Genomic DNA, 18,040 nt, shown 5'->3' on the forward strand with positions numbered 1-18,040 from the left:
AGCAAATTGGCCAGACTTACCTAGAATAAAATTGCAGAGGAGCTGCTTTTTATCTATAAAGATAAAAATGGCATATATTGTGCAAACACCTTCCATCAGCTAAACCTCGGAAGGTTATCATATTTCCAGAAAAAAAACATGGGGAAGAACCTAATGCTTATAGGGAATGTACTACATATCAGGTGCAGTCCTAGAGTCTTTTTAAAAATAGTGTGGCAAAATATAACATAAATATACCATTAAGTATAGAGTTCAGAAGCATTAAGTACATTCACATTATTGTGCACCCATCACCACCATCCCATCTCCAGAAAGTGCTAGGCTGTTTTGCCCATCTCACCTAGTGTTTGCAGCAGCCTTGGAGGCTGTTGTAATGTTCTCCGTACACTGAGGATGCTTCAGAGAGAATGTTTCAAGTTTCATACTGAGTCACTGGTAGAGCCTGGGATTGAATCCAGGTGTGTTCATCTCCACAATATGGACAGGTATGCCAGGCTCTGTGTCTTACTACTGCTTTTCCCTCCTCCATCCTATGCTGTTGCCCAGGAGTGATCCTGCTGCTTCTGGATAAACTACGGAAGATGAAATGGGAGCAGATGTGGAGGCTGACTGCAGAGAGGGAGCTGATGGGCATGCTGTCCACCTCCTTAGCTGACCAGGTGAGTGGCCATGTTAGAAGGTACAGTTGTTCTTGAACACCCTTGTACTGTTTCTGAAAGAAACTTGAAAATAGATGGGTCTGAATTATTTTTCCACCGATTGCATGACTGTGCCCTGAGATAGATCTGCCTTATGCTTGTCTGCCAAAGACAACAGCCGAGCTTGTTTGTGAATTCACTGTCCGTTCTGCAGACTTTGCACACTGTATGCCAGGGACGATGCTCAGCAATAGGATTGCAGAGCTAAGTGAAGGAGGCAGTCCTTGGCCTCAGAGAGCTCCTAGTTTATTGAAGCAGACTGATAAGTAAATGGCAGTCAGATGTGCTGAGAGGCGGTCGCTGTCTTTGTCTTGCTGTGAGATGCATAGCTCCACTCCTGTAACTCTGGAGTACCATAGCATATTTCCCAGACAAGATTTCATTTTGCTTTTCTCACTTTTAAAGCAACACCTTTTGCTTACAACCTGTGCTATGACCTTATCCTCCAGGGAAATGCATTTAAATGGAAGGGACAAACTGCCTGGCAGGGTTAACTGACTTCTAATTCAGGCGATCTGAAGAAGCCTATGCACTCCACAAAACCATTAACATAAATTGATAAAAATCCCGTTTCTCATTTTTGCTAGGAAAATGCAGGTGCCTGAGCCTTTGACCTTGGCTCTACCAGGGTCACACATTTAGACTTTGAGTTCCCTTTGGTATAGCTGGCCGTGTTGAAATGGAGATAAGACTTCCCTGGGTCCTCTGCATTTTATCCTTTCCTCTTCATCCAAAAAGCAAGCTCACTCCCATGTTTTTGCTCTGTGTTCAGTGGTCCGATTCATTGTATTTTTGCAAAGTTTTCTAATGCAGAGGAAGCAAGAAACTCTATAGGGTTACTATACTTTTTTTTTTTTTTTTTTTTTTTTTTTTTTTTTTTTTTTTTTTAGCATTCTTATTATTCAGTATTTCCCAAGCAACCAGAAACTAATTTCCTTTTTCAAACATGAGGTCTGGTATAATGAATGAGTTAAAAATTACCCAGGTAGCTGTTTTAAACCTGAGGGGAAAATTGTCCTCCATCATCATATTTTAAGTCAGGTCACAATGACTCAAGTGTGTCCCCAAAAGCTAGCAATTGCATGTCCGTGTCCAATGAGGATAGTTTATCCAGCCATCTCCTTCTGCAAAGGCACATAATTCACCTCCCGGCACCACCTGTCAGCAGCTAGTTAATAAGTATGGCCTGGTGCAGTGAAAGCTTGGACAAAAGCCCTGAAAGAAGGAAAGCCTTCCTAGAAAAGTCGGAGTAGGATTTGGAGGTGGGGGTGTGTACTCGGGTACCATGGCCTGCAGGAAAATAAGGCACATCCATCATCGAGTCCACCAAAAGCCCCAGGAAGAGCTGCTAAAACAGGATCTATAATTTGTCTCAGCCTCTGAGCGAGTGGAGCAACTTGTCATCATGCAGTTTCCTCTCCTGGAGGCTTGGAATGGATGACACAGGGCTCCTCGATGAGGTGGGAAGAGGGGCAGAAAAGTGACTTCATTTAATATAACCCAGCACAGGTAAGAAAGATACTTCCTGTCTGCTCCCACATCCCCTTGCCTGATGGCGCCTTATGAGACCAGGAGAGCCCATGAGCATCAAGTCAGCATGGGGCATCCCCCTGTCTCTATGCAAACACAACTGCTTGGTTCTAGAGCTAGGAGAAGCAAGAGGAAATGCCCCCGCAGTGCCAGCCAGCCTACGTTCAGAGCAGGAGGTTTAAGAGAGGCCCTTGCACAGGAGGTGGTGCACTACGAGAGTTGGCATCCTAAGTGAAGCCCACCTGACTGTTTTGACTGTGTCTGGCTTTTATCTTGCAGGATATTTTCAATGCTGTCATCAAACAGAACCCCTTTCTCGTGTATCAGCTCCCCTGCTTCTGGAACGTGCAGCTGTCGGACCATACCCGCTCTGAGCAGTGCTACAGGGATGTGTCTGATCTGAAGGTAGAGTAAGGACAGGCTACATTGGGTGTAGGGCAGACCTTCAAGGAGGAAGAGGAGGAGGAGGAAGGGAGGGGGTGTCCAGCAATAGCAGAGGGAAGCTGGATGGGGAGCGCTCTTCAGGGGGATGAATGGCTGAGCTTTTTGTGCAGTGTGGTGAGAGAGATAAGGGCGTCAAAGGGCAGAAAGACTGTGCTTTTCTCCTTTGTTTTTGTTGGGTTTTTTTCCCCTCTTGTTTGGGCTTTCTGGAAAGCATAAGGCCTCCCTGCATAAGAACCAGCTTGCATATGGTTATTCTTCTTGCCACCTGCTGCCAGCCGTTTTGGTTCATGTCAGCTCCCCAAATCCAGTCATTTAACTCAAACAAAAACATTTATTGAGGGACTACTCTGTGCCAGGTGCTGCAGACGTGAATAACTTCCATCCTACATTCAAGTTGCTTGTGGCCAGAAGAGAGACACGTGTGAGGAAGTGAGCCAGGGGTGGGGGGAGGACATGCACACCAGGTGCTGTGGTGGTTTTCGGGGGGGGGGGGGGGTGGCACCAACACAAATGGCTCACTCTACCCCCGCAGCAGTAATAGTGATGGAATCCAGGTATGTCAGGCTTTCTGCTCAGCGAGGAGCCGGCTTCTCCCTCTCCTTCCTGGAGCTCCTCTTTTTCCCACTATTTCTGTCTCTCTCTCTAGGTGCCAAACATCGTAGTAGGGCCTGGAAATAGAAGGATGAACATAGCCATGACTTTTAGGCAACCCACTTGAACCATGGAAACCTGTGTAAGGTAGAAGGGCCCACAGTGACCCCCAACCGACCAGCTGAATACAAACAGGCCCATTAGGTGACCCACCTCAAAATATCTGTAAGCCCTAGCTGACCAGTGGTTACTGACACCCGGATGCAGGTACCAAAGCAGGAAAAATCCATACGTCCCCATACCTCCTCACCCTCCCTTCACTACAGCCCCACCACAGCCTCCAAGCCTGTCTGCCAGCACATGTGTTTGCCTCTCTGGCTATATCAGACAGGAAGTAGACACATGCAACCATAGAGAGCTTAAGTCATTTAATTTTTTTTAAGGATTTTATTTATTTATTTATTTATTTATTTATTTATTTATTTATTTATGAGAGAGACACACAGAAAGGCAGAGACACAGGCAGAGGGAGAAGCTCCCTGCAGGGAGCCCAATGCGGGACTCAATCCTAGGACCCCAGGGTCACAATCTGAGCCTGAGGCAGATGCTCAGCCACTGAGCGAGGGAGCCACTCAGGTGCCCCTATGTCATTTAAATTTATTGGCATTGCAATAACAATCATTAAAAGTTTTATGAAAGGAAAAACCCAGACTTTGCTTTCCAAATAAATCCATCTTTTCCAAGTAGCTTTTGGCCCATGTCCACAGGTGTGTGTTGCCTCTTACTTATAGTCCCAATGCACATAGAATTCTGTACTCTTCTGTTAATGCACCACTCCTGTTACTCTAGCTATTTTCAAATTTTCACAAATATAAACTGCTAATGAACAGGCTAAAGTTCACCTTTCCAGCAGTGAAATCACCTAGTTAAAAAGAAAGAAACTTGTTTTTGTTTTCTTATGTACCCGAAGTCCCTTACAAAATGTTAGGGAGTGTTTAAAACAGAAGTACCTCCATCATTCATTCTTTCAATCAACATTTATGTAGTTTCTTCACTATGTCATGTATTTCTTAGACATAAGGAAAATATATGACGTACTCAGGAATATTTCCAAGACTGTCATGAATTGGAATTTTAAAGGTGAGGAAAATAAAATCAATCCTGTAGAAAACACCAAAAAGTACCAGATTAAAAAAAAATTTAATGATTTGAAAGCATAGTCTATCAATCCATAAAGTAAATGAAGTAAGCAGAGGCCAGAAATGATGATAAAGTATGGATCCAGAAGGATAAGCAAAAAGCAACTAGATCTGGGGTGCCTGGGGGGCTCAGTCGGTTAAGTGTCTGTCTTCAGCCCAGGTCATGATCCCAGGGTCCTGAGATCGAGCCCTGTGTCAGGCTTTCTGCTCAGCGAGGAGCCAGCTTTTCCCTCTCCTTCCTGAAGCTCCTCTTTTTCCCACTATTTCTGTCTCTCTCTCAAACAAATAAATAAAATCTTAAAAAGAAAAAGAAACTGGGCCTGACATTGGCTGGGTATTTGCTAATCCTTGGGAACTAAAGGCCTGGCTTAAAAGTAGGTAACTACATAATTTACTATATAATTCGAACAAAAGAATGCTATTGTTAGCGACACTGGGACATTAGGCCAGTCAGGAAAATTATATGTGTAACCTTTCCATTGAAAGGCTGTGAGTGGGAATTTGGGTTCCAACCCCAAGGAGGACCGTTAGAAAATCCTTGCTGGAAGTCAGGATCCAGGAAAAGTGAAATCCTCAGTGGATAACAAGTTTAAAAATATCTATAGGAGAAGATGATAGAGGTGTTAATAAAACATTGTTAAATGTTTTATCCTTGGCTTTAGGTAGAATAAGAGGGAAATGTTTCCCCTAAGAATTTCTCATTTCAAGCTTGTGCTCATATTATTTGAGGGAGCTGAGATTGTACGTGTAGGACAAAAATAGAAAGAAAAAAGTGAAAATGTGCCAGGCACCTGGCAGAAGTAAACAGAAACCTGATCTAGAAGAATAGTCTCAAAAACAAGAAAGACTTGAATGAATTCTTTAGATGACGTTTCAAGAAAAATGAGTTCTCATTCCGTAATCCCTAAACACAGAGGGAAATAAGCCGCCATGAGAAAGGGCAGAAACTATAGAATTATTTTTTCCTTTTATATATATATATATATATTTTTTATTGAAGTTCGATTTGCCAACATATAATCTAACACCCAGTGCTCATCCCGTCAAGTGCCCCCCTCAGTGCCTGTCATGCAGTCACCCCATCCCTCCCCCCGCCTCCCCTTCCATTCCCCTTGTTCATTTCCCAGAGTTAGTAGTCTCATGATTTGTCACCCTCTCTAATTTTTCCCACTCAGTTCCCCTCCTTTCCCCTATAATCCGTTTCACTATTTCTTATATTCCCCATATAAGTGAAACCATATGATTGTCCTTCTCTGATTGACTTACTTTACTCAGCATAGTACCCTCCAGTTCCATCCACATCAAAGCAAATGGTGGGCATTCGTCCTTTCTAATGGCTGAGTAATATTCCATTATATATACAGACCACATCTTCTTTATCCATTCATCTGTCAGTGGATATCAAGGCTCCTTCCAGTTTGGTTATTGTGGACATTGCTGCTATAAACATTGGGGTGCAGGTGTCCTGACAAGAAACTGTAGAATTAAATCTCAAAGACTTTAGGTATGAGACTCATCAGATATAAGACATAAGGGTTTTTATTTTGTGTAAGAAATAAAAGAGAATTAAAATGATGGAGGAACAAGAGAGTCTCAAAGGCAAATGGACCTATTTGGATCAAATAGTCCTTTTAGAAGTAAAAAATATAATTATTGAAATTACAAATTAAATGAATGTTTGAAGCAGTAAATTAGACCCGGCTAAACAGAGAATACCAGAAGAGATGATAGCTGAAGAAATTATCCAAAACCCAGCACACAGGGAGAAAGAGAAGAACTGAGAGAGAAGTTCAGATATTGGGATATGTCTAATTAAACTGTCAGAAGGAGATAATGGAGAAAATTGGAAGTGAGGCATCTTTGTAGTAAGTGGGAATTTTCCAGAACCATTAAAAAGTATCCATACATACAAGCAGTTTAAAGAAAGAGAAGGCTATGTTAGATCTATAGGAGTAAGACTGCAGCACCTTTAAGTGATTTTTTAAATAACTAAGAGAATAAACAGATTCTCTACGAAGACATTGCATGTGTAGAATAAGAGTTCTTAGCAACAACAACAGAAGCCAGAAGTGTAGAAGTAATACCTTTACTGTGCTAGGTGACCACAACAATACATTGTATACCTAGCAACACAAGAGAAAGAATATTCAGATGAGCAAAAGCAAAGAGAATTTACCACAAACATAGCTCTGCAAAGAAACTTCTAAAGGATTTATTTTGGGAATAAGGACTGTGATTCCAGGTCCAAGAAGGAATGCTGAACAGACAAATCAGACATATGTAGGAACTCCTAATAAAAATTTCTAAAAAGTAGTATGTAACTGTGGTCTTAGAAAGGTTATACCTAAAATAACAGCAATATCACATAAGTCAAGAGGAACATGATTAGAAGAATTAAGGTATTCTAGAATCAGTGTTTTGTTGGAGAGGGGAACGAAATAATTTTAGGTGCTAAGGTAGCTGTGCTTGCTAACCTTTTAAGCTTAAGCACTATAAATTGGGAAAAGTGCATAATTTATAAATTCATGGTGGGTGAGATGGTGAGCGGAGTAAGAAAAACCAAAACAACCAACCAAAATATCTCCATCTTTAGAAAAAAAGAGAAGAATGCAAGAAAAAATGACAGCATAGGAAAAAGAGAAAGCAAGAAATCAGATGGTAGAAATAAGTCTAAATATATCAATAATCAAAAAAGTAAACTACGTTTGGGGAGGAAAAGACACATTGTCAGACTGAACAGGAAATAGTATTCAACATATGCTCTTTATAAAAGATCTACCTAACACATTGACAGTTAAATGTTGGAGAAGGAAAACCAAGATACTGTCTTGGTAGCAGACAAAGCATTAGTAGGTGTAGAGATGGTCATTTTAAAAATTAAAAGTTTAAGGGTGCATAAGTGGCTCAGTCGGTTAAGTGTCTGTTCAGGTCATGATCCCAGGGTCCTGGGATTGAGCCCCACATCGGGCTCCCTGCAAGCCAGGGGTCTGCTTCTCCTTCTCCCAGTCCCCCTTCTGTGCCCTCTCTCCTCTCTCTCTCTCAAATAAATAAATAAAATCTTTTTATTTATTTTTTTAAGATTTTATTTATTCATGAGAGACACAGAGACAGAGAGAGGCAGAGACACAGGCAGAGGGAGAAACAGGCCCCATGCAGGGAGCCCGACGTGGGACTTGATCCTGGGTCTCCAGGATCACACCTTGGGCCGAAGGCGGCGCTAAACCGCTGAGCCACCCGGGCTGCCCTAAAATCTTTATTAAAAGTTTTCACTAAGAAGATACAAGAACTCTAAACTTGTATACATTTCATACTATGACATGCATATTAGATATATTCACACACACACATTCAAAGCTAAGTAGAACTCCAGAAAATAAATCGACAAATCTACTATCATAGTAGAATATTCTAATGTATTCTTATCAAATATTGGAAGATCAATCAACCCAAGAAAGTGGATTAAAAATATGGAAGATTGAGGTACACAGTTAAAAATCTTGATTTATTGGGCAAATAAGAAGCCTTGTACCTAACAGAGAATATACACCCTTCTCAAGCTCACATGAGACATTTACTATAAGTAACCATGTTCTGGACCATAAAGCAAATCTCAATATGTTTCAAGAAATTTACATACATATACATAAATTTGAACATGTATGTGTGTGTGTGTGTGTGTGTATATATATATATATATATATATATATATATATATATATATTCTCCACGACACAGTATAATTAAATTAACAGCAGTAAGATTTTTTTAAAATATATTTGAAGGGCACCTGGGTGGCTCAGTCAGTTAAGCATCTGCCTTCCCCATGGTCCTGGGATGGAGCCCCACGTCTGGCTCCCTGCTCAGTAAGGAGCCTGCTTCTCCCTCTCCCTTTGCCTGCCGCTCCCCCTGCTTGTGTGCCCTCTCTCTCTCCCTCTCTCTCTCTCTGTCAAATAAATAAATGAAATCTTTAAAATATATATATAATATTTGATTAAAACTGAGAGCATACTTTTTTTTGTAAATTTATTTTTTATTGTTCAATTTGCCAACATATAGAATAACACCCAGTGTTCATCCCATCAAGTGCCCCCCTCAGTGCCCGTCACCCAGTCACCCCCACCCCCCACCCACCTCCCCTTCCCCCACCCCTAGTTTGTTTCCCAGAGTTAGGAGTCTCTCATGTTCTGTCTCCCTTTCTGATATTTCCCACTCATTTTTTCTCCTTTCCCCTTTATTCCCTGTCACTATTTTTTATATTCCCCAGATGAATGAGACCATATAATGTTTGTACTTCTCTGATTGACTTATTTCACTCAGCATAATACCCTCCAGTTCCATCCATGTCAAAGCAAATGGTGGGTATTTGTTTTTTCTAATTGCTGAGTAATATTCCATTGTATACATAAACCACATCTTCTTTATCCATTCATCTTTCGATGGGCACCCAGGCTCCTTCCACAGTTTAGTTATTGTGGACATTGGAAACCATACTTTTAAATTACTCATGGTTCTAAGAAATCATAATTGAAACTGACACCTACTTAGAACTGAATGAAAATAAAAACGATACATGTCAAAATTAGTGAAATGATACAAATATATGAGGAAATTTATAGCCTTAAATTTCATATTAAAAAAGAAGGGAAAAAAGAAGAAAGGCTAAAAATTAATAAGCCAAGTCTATAACTTAAGATGATAAATAAAGAACATTGGAACAAATTTAAAAAATAAAAGGCAGGGCATAAAGAAGATTGGAGCAGAAATTGATCAACAAATTATTCTACAAAGTCCAAAGTGGGCTTCTTGAAAGAAACTGATAGAATAGGCAAAGCAGTGGCAGGACTCATTGAAAAATAACAAGAGAACTCACCAATAAATAAATAGGAAGCCATAAATGCAGATTCATGTATTCAATCCCTACATGTCTTTGAGCCAATCATCTTTCTGAGTTCTAGAAATACAGCAGAAATTAAACAAAAGTTTTTTACCTTGTGGAGTTTTCAATCTAATATATAAAGATATAAATAGATACAAATATATAATCTAATATTACTATGTCCTATAATATATTGAATATAATATATTAAATATAATAAATTAAATATATAATATTATTATGCTATAATATATAATTATAGGACATATTAAGAGAATGCTGTAGACAAAATTATGTCAAAAGTTTGAGAACTTATATAAAATGAACAAAATCCTAGATATGTATAAATTATCAAAACTGGCTTAACGAAAAAACAAATTCTGGATTATCTTCTAGCCATTAAGCCGTTTTACAAAGTACACAGTATCCCTAAATGATGAGTAGAGATAAGTGCTACCATTTTTTTTTTAATCAAAAGATAATTCCAGGACTCCTGGGTGGCTCAGTCAGTTAAGCATCTGCTCTGGCCCCAGTCATGATCCCAGGGTCCTAGGACTGAGCCCCCTCATCAAGCTCCCTGCTCAGTGGGGAGTCTGCTTCTCCCTCTCCTGCACCCCCTGCTTATGCTCTCTCTCTGTGTCAAATAAATAAATAAACAAAATCTTAGAGTGATAATCAGGGGCCCCTGGGTGGCTCAGTTAAGCATCTGCCTTTGGCTCAGGTCATGATCCTAGGGTCCTGGGATCAAGCTCTGTGGTGGGCTCTCTGCTCAGCAGGAAGTCTGCTTCTCCTTCTCCCTCTGTGCTCTCTCTCAAATAAATAAAACATTTTTTAAAGAGACAATTCAAATTTTTAGTAAATTTCCAGAGAATAGAAAAAGAGGAACACTTTTTAATGCATTTCAATGAGGCCACAATATCCTCAATACCAAAATCAGACATGGAGAGCATAAAAAAGGAAAACTAGGCCTGTCTCACTCATGAGAGGTTTGCAAAAACCTTAAGGAAAATATTAGCAAATCGAATTCAGCCATGTATAAAATAGATAATACATCATGGCCAACTTGGGTTTATTCCAGGAAAGACAAGAGTGATTTAACATTGAAAAATCCACAAGTATCATTCAGCATGTTAATAGATTAAAGGAGAAACAGCATATAATCATGTAAATAGATGCAAGAAAGTGATTTGATAAAATTAGATATTCATTTATGACAAAAACTCATAAATAGTATCCACTGAAAACCTACAGCAAAGTTTTGCTGAGCATCTGCTTAGGGATGTGCTAATTAATTAGTAAAAGAAAGACAGAGAGACCAAGAACACGCATACCTATATGGAAATGTGGTATATAAGGAGGTGGCTTGCTGGGCACTGGAGAAAGAATGTAATCGTCCACCAATGGTGCTAAGGCATCTGATTATCCATATGGAAAAATGAAAACTGATCCCTATCTCATATCATGCACAAAATTAATTCTGATGGATTAGAGACTTAAAAGTGCCAGGCCAAATTAAATTTTTATTTTGAAAAATTAAATAACTGGCCTGTGACCTCAGAATTGGGAAGAATTTCTTTGACAAGACAAAAAAGCATATATCATAAATGAAAAGATCAGCAAATTCAGCTACACTGAAATTAATAACTCTCACCAAAGTAGCATCAATAAGAGAAAAGAAAAAAGACATTGTCAACATATATAACTGACAAAGAACTAGTAAGTGAAATACACAAATAGTTCTTACTAATTAATAAGAAAAATGTGTAAAAGAGTCATTTCACTGAATTGTAAAGAAAACAGCCAGTAAACACTTAAAAAGATGTACAACTCTTTGTTAATCTGGGAAGTGAAAATTAAAACCACAAATAATTTCACCCCCACCAAATTGGAAGAGTGGTACTATCAAGTCTCAGTTGATCTGTAGGAACTCTCCAGTCTTGTTGACAGAAGTGTCCGTGGATCACCAAATTGAAGCAACACTTTAGCGCCATCTTATAAACTTGAAGTAGTACATATTTTGCAATATAGGCCTTGGATGCACGTGGTCAAAAATTAAGAAGTGGGTGAGCTTCAGAAGGAAGCATTCCACATTCAGCTGTCAGGGCAAATATGACAAGACATTGAAGCAATCCCTGGGTTCTCGTAATAAATTGACATTTCTTCACCAGGCAAAAGTACAGGAGACTTCTAAACTCTCAAGTCTTATTTTCATACCAAAAATAAAACCATAAAATTTCTGTAAAAATCAGTGTTACTGAAGATCTTGACAGTCCTTAAAAAAGGAAGGAAACTCTGACATGTGCTACAACGTGGATGAATCTTGAAGATATGCTAAGTGAAATGAGCCAGGCACAAAAGGAAAACTATCGATGGTCTCACTTATATGAGATACTTAAAATAGTCAAATTCATAGAAGAAGGAAGTGGAACAATGATTACCAGGGGCTGGGTTGAGGGGAAAATGTGGAGTTAATGAGTACAGATTTCTATACGAGACATTGAAAGAGTCCTGGAAATGGTGGTGATGGTTGCATAACAATGTAAATGCACTTAGTGGCACTGAACTATACACTAGAAAATGGTTAAAATGGTAAAATTTGTGTATATTTTACCTCAGTAAAAATAAAATAAAGGGTGAGGAGGACCTTGGTGGATGTCTTGTGCAGATGATTATTCTTAGCAGGATTAGTATGAGTTTCATTAAAGAAACCAGACAGGTATGCATAAGGCAATATCTTTGACATGGTATCTGAGAGCCTCTAAATTGGCAGTCACAAAAAGGAAAAGTCAAGGCACCATAAAATAGAGAGATTTTCCTCTGTGAACTTTCAACTTGGACATTTTATAAATACCAGCAAAGCTACTAGGTGTCCAAGTGAAAGTGTGTCACGTCTGCCCATCACAGAAATACCAATGCATTCATGCATTTACTGGGTAGTTACTGTATGCCAGGCACTGTTACAGGCCCTAGTGATGCAATGGGAGACAAAACAAAGTCACTGGTCACCTAGAGCTTAGATGTTAATGTAGCAGGTGGCTACGCCACTTTGATGTTGCTCAATGATTGGTTAAGTATTGTCACTTTGAACCTGCCAAACAAAATAACTTCTGAACTCTTTTTGGCAGCCTATTCTATGTTTAAGTAAAGGACTTTCAAATAGGAAAACCAGGAAGACAGAGTCAAAGCAAGTTAACTCCTCTCTCTCTAGATAAACCTAAAAAAGAATCTGAAAGTCATTTTACCCACTAAGATCTTGTCTAACAAAATCTTAGAATCCTTAAATATACCAACATATAAACATGGGGAGAGAGTTAAGGGATGAAGGAGAGCTGACAAGTCTAGGTTCCACCCTTGGGGCACATCAGGGTCTGGACATTGCCATGGAGCCTGAGGGCCTGGTTCAATAACAATGTGTGTGTGTGTGTGTGTGTATGTGTGTGTGTGTGTGTCCCTCCAGGCCAACCTGGGCCTCAGAGTCCAGGTAAGGGGCATCTTCTTCATTTTCTTTCTTCTTCCTTCTCCCATCCTTTATGTCCTCCATCATATTCAACGGTTATGAAGGACCTCCTATTTGCTGGTTCCCATGTTCTCCACGGGGAATATACAGATGAATCCTGAACCCTGCCCTCCATCAGCTCACACTCATGCTCCAAAAGGTAGCCCACCTAAGAAGCCCCACCTCTGGGTCACACAAGGCACTGGGTCAGCTGACTGAAAAATGTCAGTCCAGGCAAGAATCCTAAAAATAGGTTAACTTTGATTTGCTTATCTCTTCAACCAAGGCCAGATTTTTGTTTTTGTTTTTGTTTTTGTTTTTGTCTTTGTCTTTGTCTTTGTCTTTGTCTTTGTCTGCTATTGCACTGTATTTATCTTGCATGGACACCTTGTTATCCATCTTCTTTGGTTCTCCTGATTCCTTGCCTTGAAGGGGGAGCAAGAATATAAGGACTCTGACAAAGCAGGTGGAGGACAGTCCTGGATTTTGTATTTTCCCATTCCTTTATAGTCTCTCACCCACACCTAGTCTGACAGCCATTTTTTTAAAAGGGATTTCTTTTTTATCAATTGTTCCAAAGCTTTGCCTTGGCCTTTCATGGAAATAGCAACTCTCTTTTTGTATTTACCTAATTTAAAGAATATTTCATTACATTTCTAATTACATCAGAAATACAAACAGCATAGAAGCACACTTGATAACACACAACTCACTCTTGGTAAGCATAAAGCTCTACCAGAGACGAGCTTACTAGCCTTGGGCATCCAGCCTGCCCTGGGTGTGAGCAGAGAACTTTATGCTAAGCAAAGATTGGTTAAGAGAACAACTAGGGGGAAATAAGGGGAAAGAATTATATAGGCTTTGGGATCCAAGCAATCCTGTCAATTCTAATGACAGTCCTGCCTCTTACCAGCTGAAGGACTTGTATAAACCGCTTACCTTCTCCCAGTCTCAGTTACATTTTTAATGAAATGGAGGCCATGATTTTCGGCCCTGTTCTCCACCAGGCCCCATGAGTGCTCATAGAAACACATTTGACTTTACCTCGGTCTTTGTGTTTCAAAGACCTTCATTTTTTATCTTTCAGTCCTAAAGCTTGATGACTCAGCCTTCCCTGGCTGAATCTTAAATAAAAAGAGAAGAACCCAAAGGAGCATCTTTTTATTCTTTCACCAGGAGCACAAATTCTTCAGAGATGAGCAAAGGGCCTTGTGCCGGCTTGGAGAAGGGACAAGGGGAGAGACACCAGGAAGCTGTGTTCTAGTCTTTGAGTCTTCACTCGGCTTTTAGAGAAGGAAGCCCTGGCCGGAAACAGTAGGTGGTGGTCAGGAATTGGCAAGCAAAGGGTCCAGTCCTCGGATCTGTATGAGCTCCTGGAGCCCCAGGGCTGAGCCATGGTTCCTGCTCTTAGGAAGGTCACAGTCTAGTGAGAGGCAACCGTTAGCAGAGCATTCCAGGACAGGTGCTGCATGTTGCAATGGAAGGAAGTAAAGGAGCCTACAAGAGCTCAGGGAGGCCCCACTGGGGACAGTGTGATGCAGTCTGTGTCTTGAGGGATTCTCTAGGAGGCCTGAGCTCAGTCTTTTTTTTTTTTTTTTTAAGATTTTATTTATTTATTCACAGAAACACAGAGAGAGAATGAGAGGCAGAGACACAGGCAGAGGGAGAAGCAGGCTCCATGCAGAGAGCCTGACGTGGGACTTGATCCGGGGTCTCCAGGATCACACCCTGGGCTGCAAGCGGCGCTAAACCGCTGCGCCACCGGGGCTGCCCTGAGCTCAGTCTTCATATCAAGTCTCTTCCTTCCTTGTCTTCTGCCCTGACATCATTCCTCAGCTCCCAAATACCCTTGCCCCCCTCTTCCCAGTCCTGTTGAAACCACCCTTCCTTCCCTGTGTGTGTCCCCAGAGAATGGGAAGGAGCAGAACCCCACATGTGAGTCAGGAACAACAAACCTGGTGCTGGTAGGCAGGCAGCAGGGAACCACACAGGGTTCCAAAGACATCTGCCCAGAATGCACTGATCCCTTTTGGGGATTGACAGGAAGCAAGCTGTGGCCAAGACTTCAAAGGATGCCATGGGGGTTTTCAGGCAGATTGGGTGGGAATGGTGTGCCTGCCAAGTGCGGTATCACTTAATCTTTGCAAAAGTCTCACAGGGTGAATATTAATCTGTTTTATACATTAGAAAATGAAGGATCGTGTGGATTAAGTCACTTGCTTGCCCAGAATCACACAGCAAAATAGGACTGAGCTGAGGTTTAGACTCGTATCAGCCTGACCCTGACTCCAGAGCCCTTTCCTCTGACACAGGGATATGTTCTCACCTTCATATATTTTCCCAGGAAAACATTTGATGTGAGATAATGCTTCTATAGGATTATTCTGTGTGAGTCCTCTTTGTATTAAATGGCTTTTGGAGGGCTAACCCCGGAGCAGAGGCTCTTAGTATAACATTGTCTCCTTGAAAGAACATTTGAATTTTAAGCAACAGACTCAGAGGTTGGATTTTTGACTGCCACCCATTCATAAAATAGGAGCTGAGTGCACTTAAAAGAAAAATCCTAAGGAAGAGAAAAACCAAGAGAAAACGTGCCATCCATATGGAGAAATGATGTATGTTCCTAGAGGCAATCTGTACCATTTGCATAAAAGGAGTAGCACATAATTCAAGTTTTAAAACATTTTATAATACTTAGAGAGGTGTCAGTTTTCACGTCTTTTGAGGAAGATGAGGGGCCGCCTGGCATTAGCATATCGAGCGTGCCATAGCTGAGCAGACTACCATGAAAAATGAGGCTGGGGAAACCAGCGAGAGGGTAATAAGAATGATGAATGGTAAGGTTGATTTTGGAGGATTAGGATGGATCAGGAAGAAAAAAACACTTGTTTTGGGGGAGAAGATCTAAGATCTACAATCACCACCTCCCGCCCAGACCCCTCTTTATTTGAGGCCTGTTTAATTTCATCCTGTGACTCAAGTCCAAGGGCTCTAAGTGCTTTATTGTCTCTAGGCACCACTGTGGCTGGTACACTTGAGGGGTCTCGGGATCAAATAGAAGGTAGCTGGCGCCTGTTCAAGGGGCCTGGCATTTGGCACTGTCAGTTGGTGGCTCATGCCTTGGAGTCACTCGTGCACCCAGCAGACACTCAGAGCACCCACTGGGGGCCAGGCTGGAGGCCTGTCACTGGGTTTCTCAACCTCCCTCACCAGGGTCCTTGCATGAGAAAGTAGAGAAGTATTCGGCACTTTACGGAGATGTAAAGATTAGAAGAGGCGCAGGTGCGTAAGGCAGTTAGCACCGGGCTGGGAGACATGGAGTAAGCCTCATATACCCTATTGCCAGTAATTAATAATTAGTGATGCTCCCACTCTCTCAGTAATTTTCGGCCAGCTGCTGGGCAAAACATGTAAACGAGGGATCTTCTTCCTCATGCATTCCACTGCCCTCCTTTCACAGGACAGAGGGCCCTGAAGAGGGGAAGGGGTTTCCCGAGGTTAACTGCTGGTTTGGGGCACGTCCTCTGGTGCCCTGATAGTGTGCTGGAGAAGGGCATGCTCAGCACGGGGAACTTTGGATAATTTAAGCTTTTGGTCTTTTGTCTTCAACACTCACCTATTCTTTGCTCATTAGCTAAATTTTCAGAATTTAACCCCTTTGGGTATTAGTGATTTAAGTTATCCATCACTGGCTTTGTTATACATAGCTGATGAAGTTCAGATGCAATTATTCCCAGAAACATCAACAAAATTCCTAGAAGCAAGGTGCTGCCTCTGGAAAATCTGCCCTACAGTAGCATAGCGCTCTTTGGATTATGTACCCAAAGAGTTCTAAGAATTGTTAATGGGATTTCTTTAAACAGCGAGGACCTGGGGAGGGGTGTGGAGGGGAGTTCTGTGTACCGTATATACAAAATGGCATATTACGAAGTCCTGCAGCAAGGAATCCTGATGGGTTTGGTTGATCCATCGCATTTCTACAGAACAGACCACTTGACCATGGAATACCTTATGGGACAGGTTCCTTAAAAGCCCACTGTAAGAAGCACTTCCCTGGATAATCTGGGCTCTCTTATGAAAAGGATTTTGAGAGAGGGAAGGCCCAATTAAGCAGTATTTGCTGGTTGTGGACACCAGGCCATTGAAGTATGTAGAAATGAGGGTTTTGTTAGGTAGCACAGCATTTTTTACCTCAAAATCCTGTAACAACAGAAACAATTTCAAACATCTGTTTTCTAAAAGCTCTATATCACAGGTTCTTTCTAAAAGTAGTTACTACCCTATTCATTACCTTGACATTGAAGGGTCAGATTACAGTTGCGTACTTTTTTTTTTCAAAAGTATGAGCTAGCATACCACTGATAACCATTTTTCGTAAAAACAAACGCATAAATCATCTTTACATATGCTATTATAAGGCCTTTGCCATGAGGTAACTAGCAAAGCTCTATATTGTATAAAAGATTTCCATTGTCATTCTTCATGTCATTTCAAAGTGTTATAAAAGTTCTATGATATTCTCAGCCTCACCTTTATAAAAGTAACCAAATTAGTGACATCCAGTAGTACTTGTCTGCCCTGGCTTCAAGGCTTTGTTGCAAACTTTCCTTCAATAATGAAGTAAAGAAATTCAGTATCACTTTGTGAACTCACTTGGAATCCTTTCATTATTCCAATTAAACAGCTCTACCTTTCATACATGAACTTTCCATAAAACCATTGTCATCACTGAAGTAGGAATTTACTGTTCAGATTATAATTTGTCGGGGACATCTTTCCTTTAGTGCTCACTGAAAAGTTGTTCTTTTGGTATTTCATTATCTAAACCAAATCTTGCAAATAGCATAAGCTGACACACATCAGGATCCTCTGTGCTTTGATTTAACTCTGTAGCAAATCTCCCATGTAATTTGTCTTCATACTAGGATCTTCAGGCCAGCTGCACTTATTTTTGTGACTCTGCCCAACTATATTTGCTGACAAAGGAATTTACTTCATTTGTTACTGTCTTATGTGCTTTTTCTGTGATTTTTGCCAGGGCAGGAAAAGCAAGTGTTTTCCTTATTGGATTTTATTATCTTTCGTTTTACATATGAAATCCCCAAAGGGACCACTAAACTCTCTTCATGGGGGTTAGTGGAACGTTGTAAAGTTCTACACAGAGTTTCACAAGACTTTATACCTCATCAAAAAATTACAGAGAAAA

General features: G+C 40.8%; 1 protein-coding gene across 5 annotated transcripts in view; it reads left to right on the forward strand.

Annotated features, from left to right (window-relative positions):
* The window catches only part of LARGE1 (LARGE xylosyl- and glucuronyltransferase 1), a 527,056-nt gene that overhangs the window by 442,402 nt on the left and 66,614 nt on the right, over positions 1-18,040 (forward strand). For all 5 annotated transcript variants that reach the window (XM_026010946.2, XM_072741868.1, XM_072741869.1 and 2 more), the window contains exons 8-9: positions 547-659; positions 2,508-2,633. In XM_026010946.2, the coding sequence (XP_025866731.1) occupies positions 547-659; positions 2,508-2,633 (239 nt within the window). The remainder of the gene's footprint in view (positions 1-546; positions 660-2,507; positions 2,634-18,040) is intronic.

This window comes from Vulpes vulpes, chromosome 16 (assembly GCF_048418805.1).
Source record: "Vulpes vulpes isolate BD-2025 chromosome 16, VulVul3, whole genome shotgun sequence".
NCBI classification, from domain to species: domain Eukaryota; kingdom Metazoa; phylum Chordata; class Mammalia; order Carnivora; family Canidae; genus Vulpes; species Vulpes vulpes.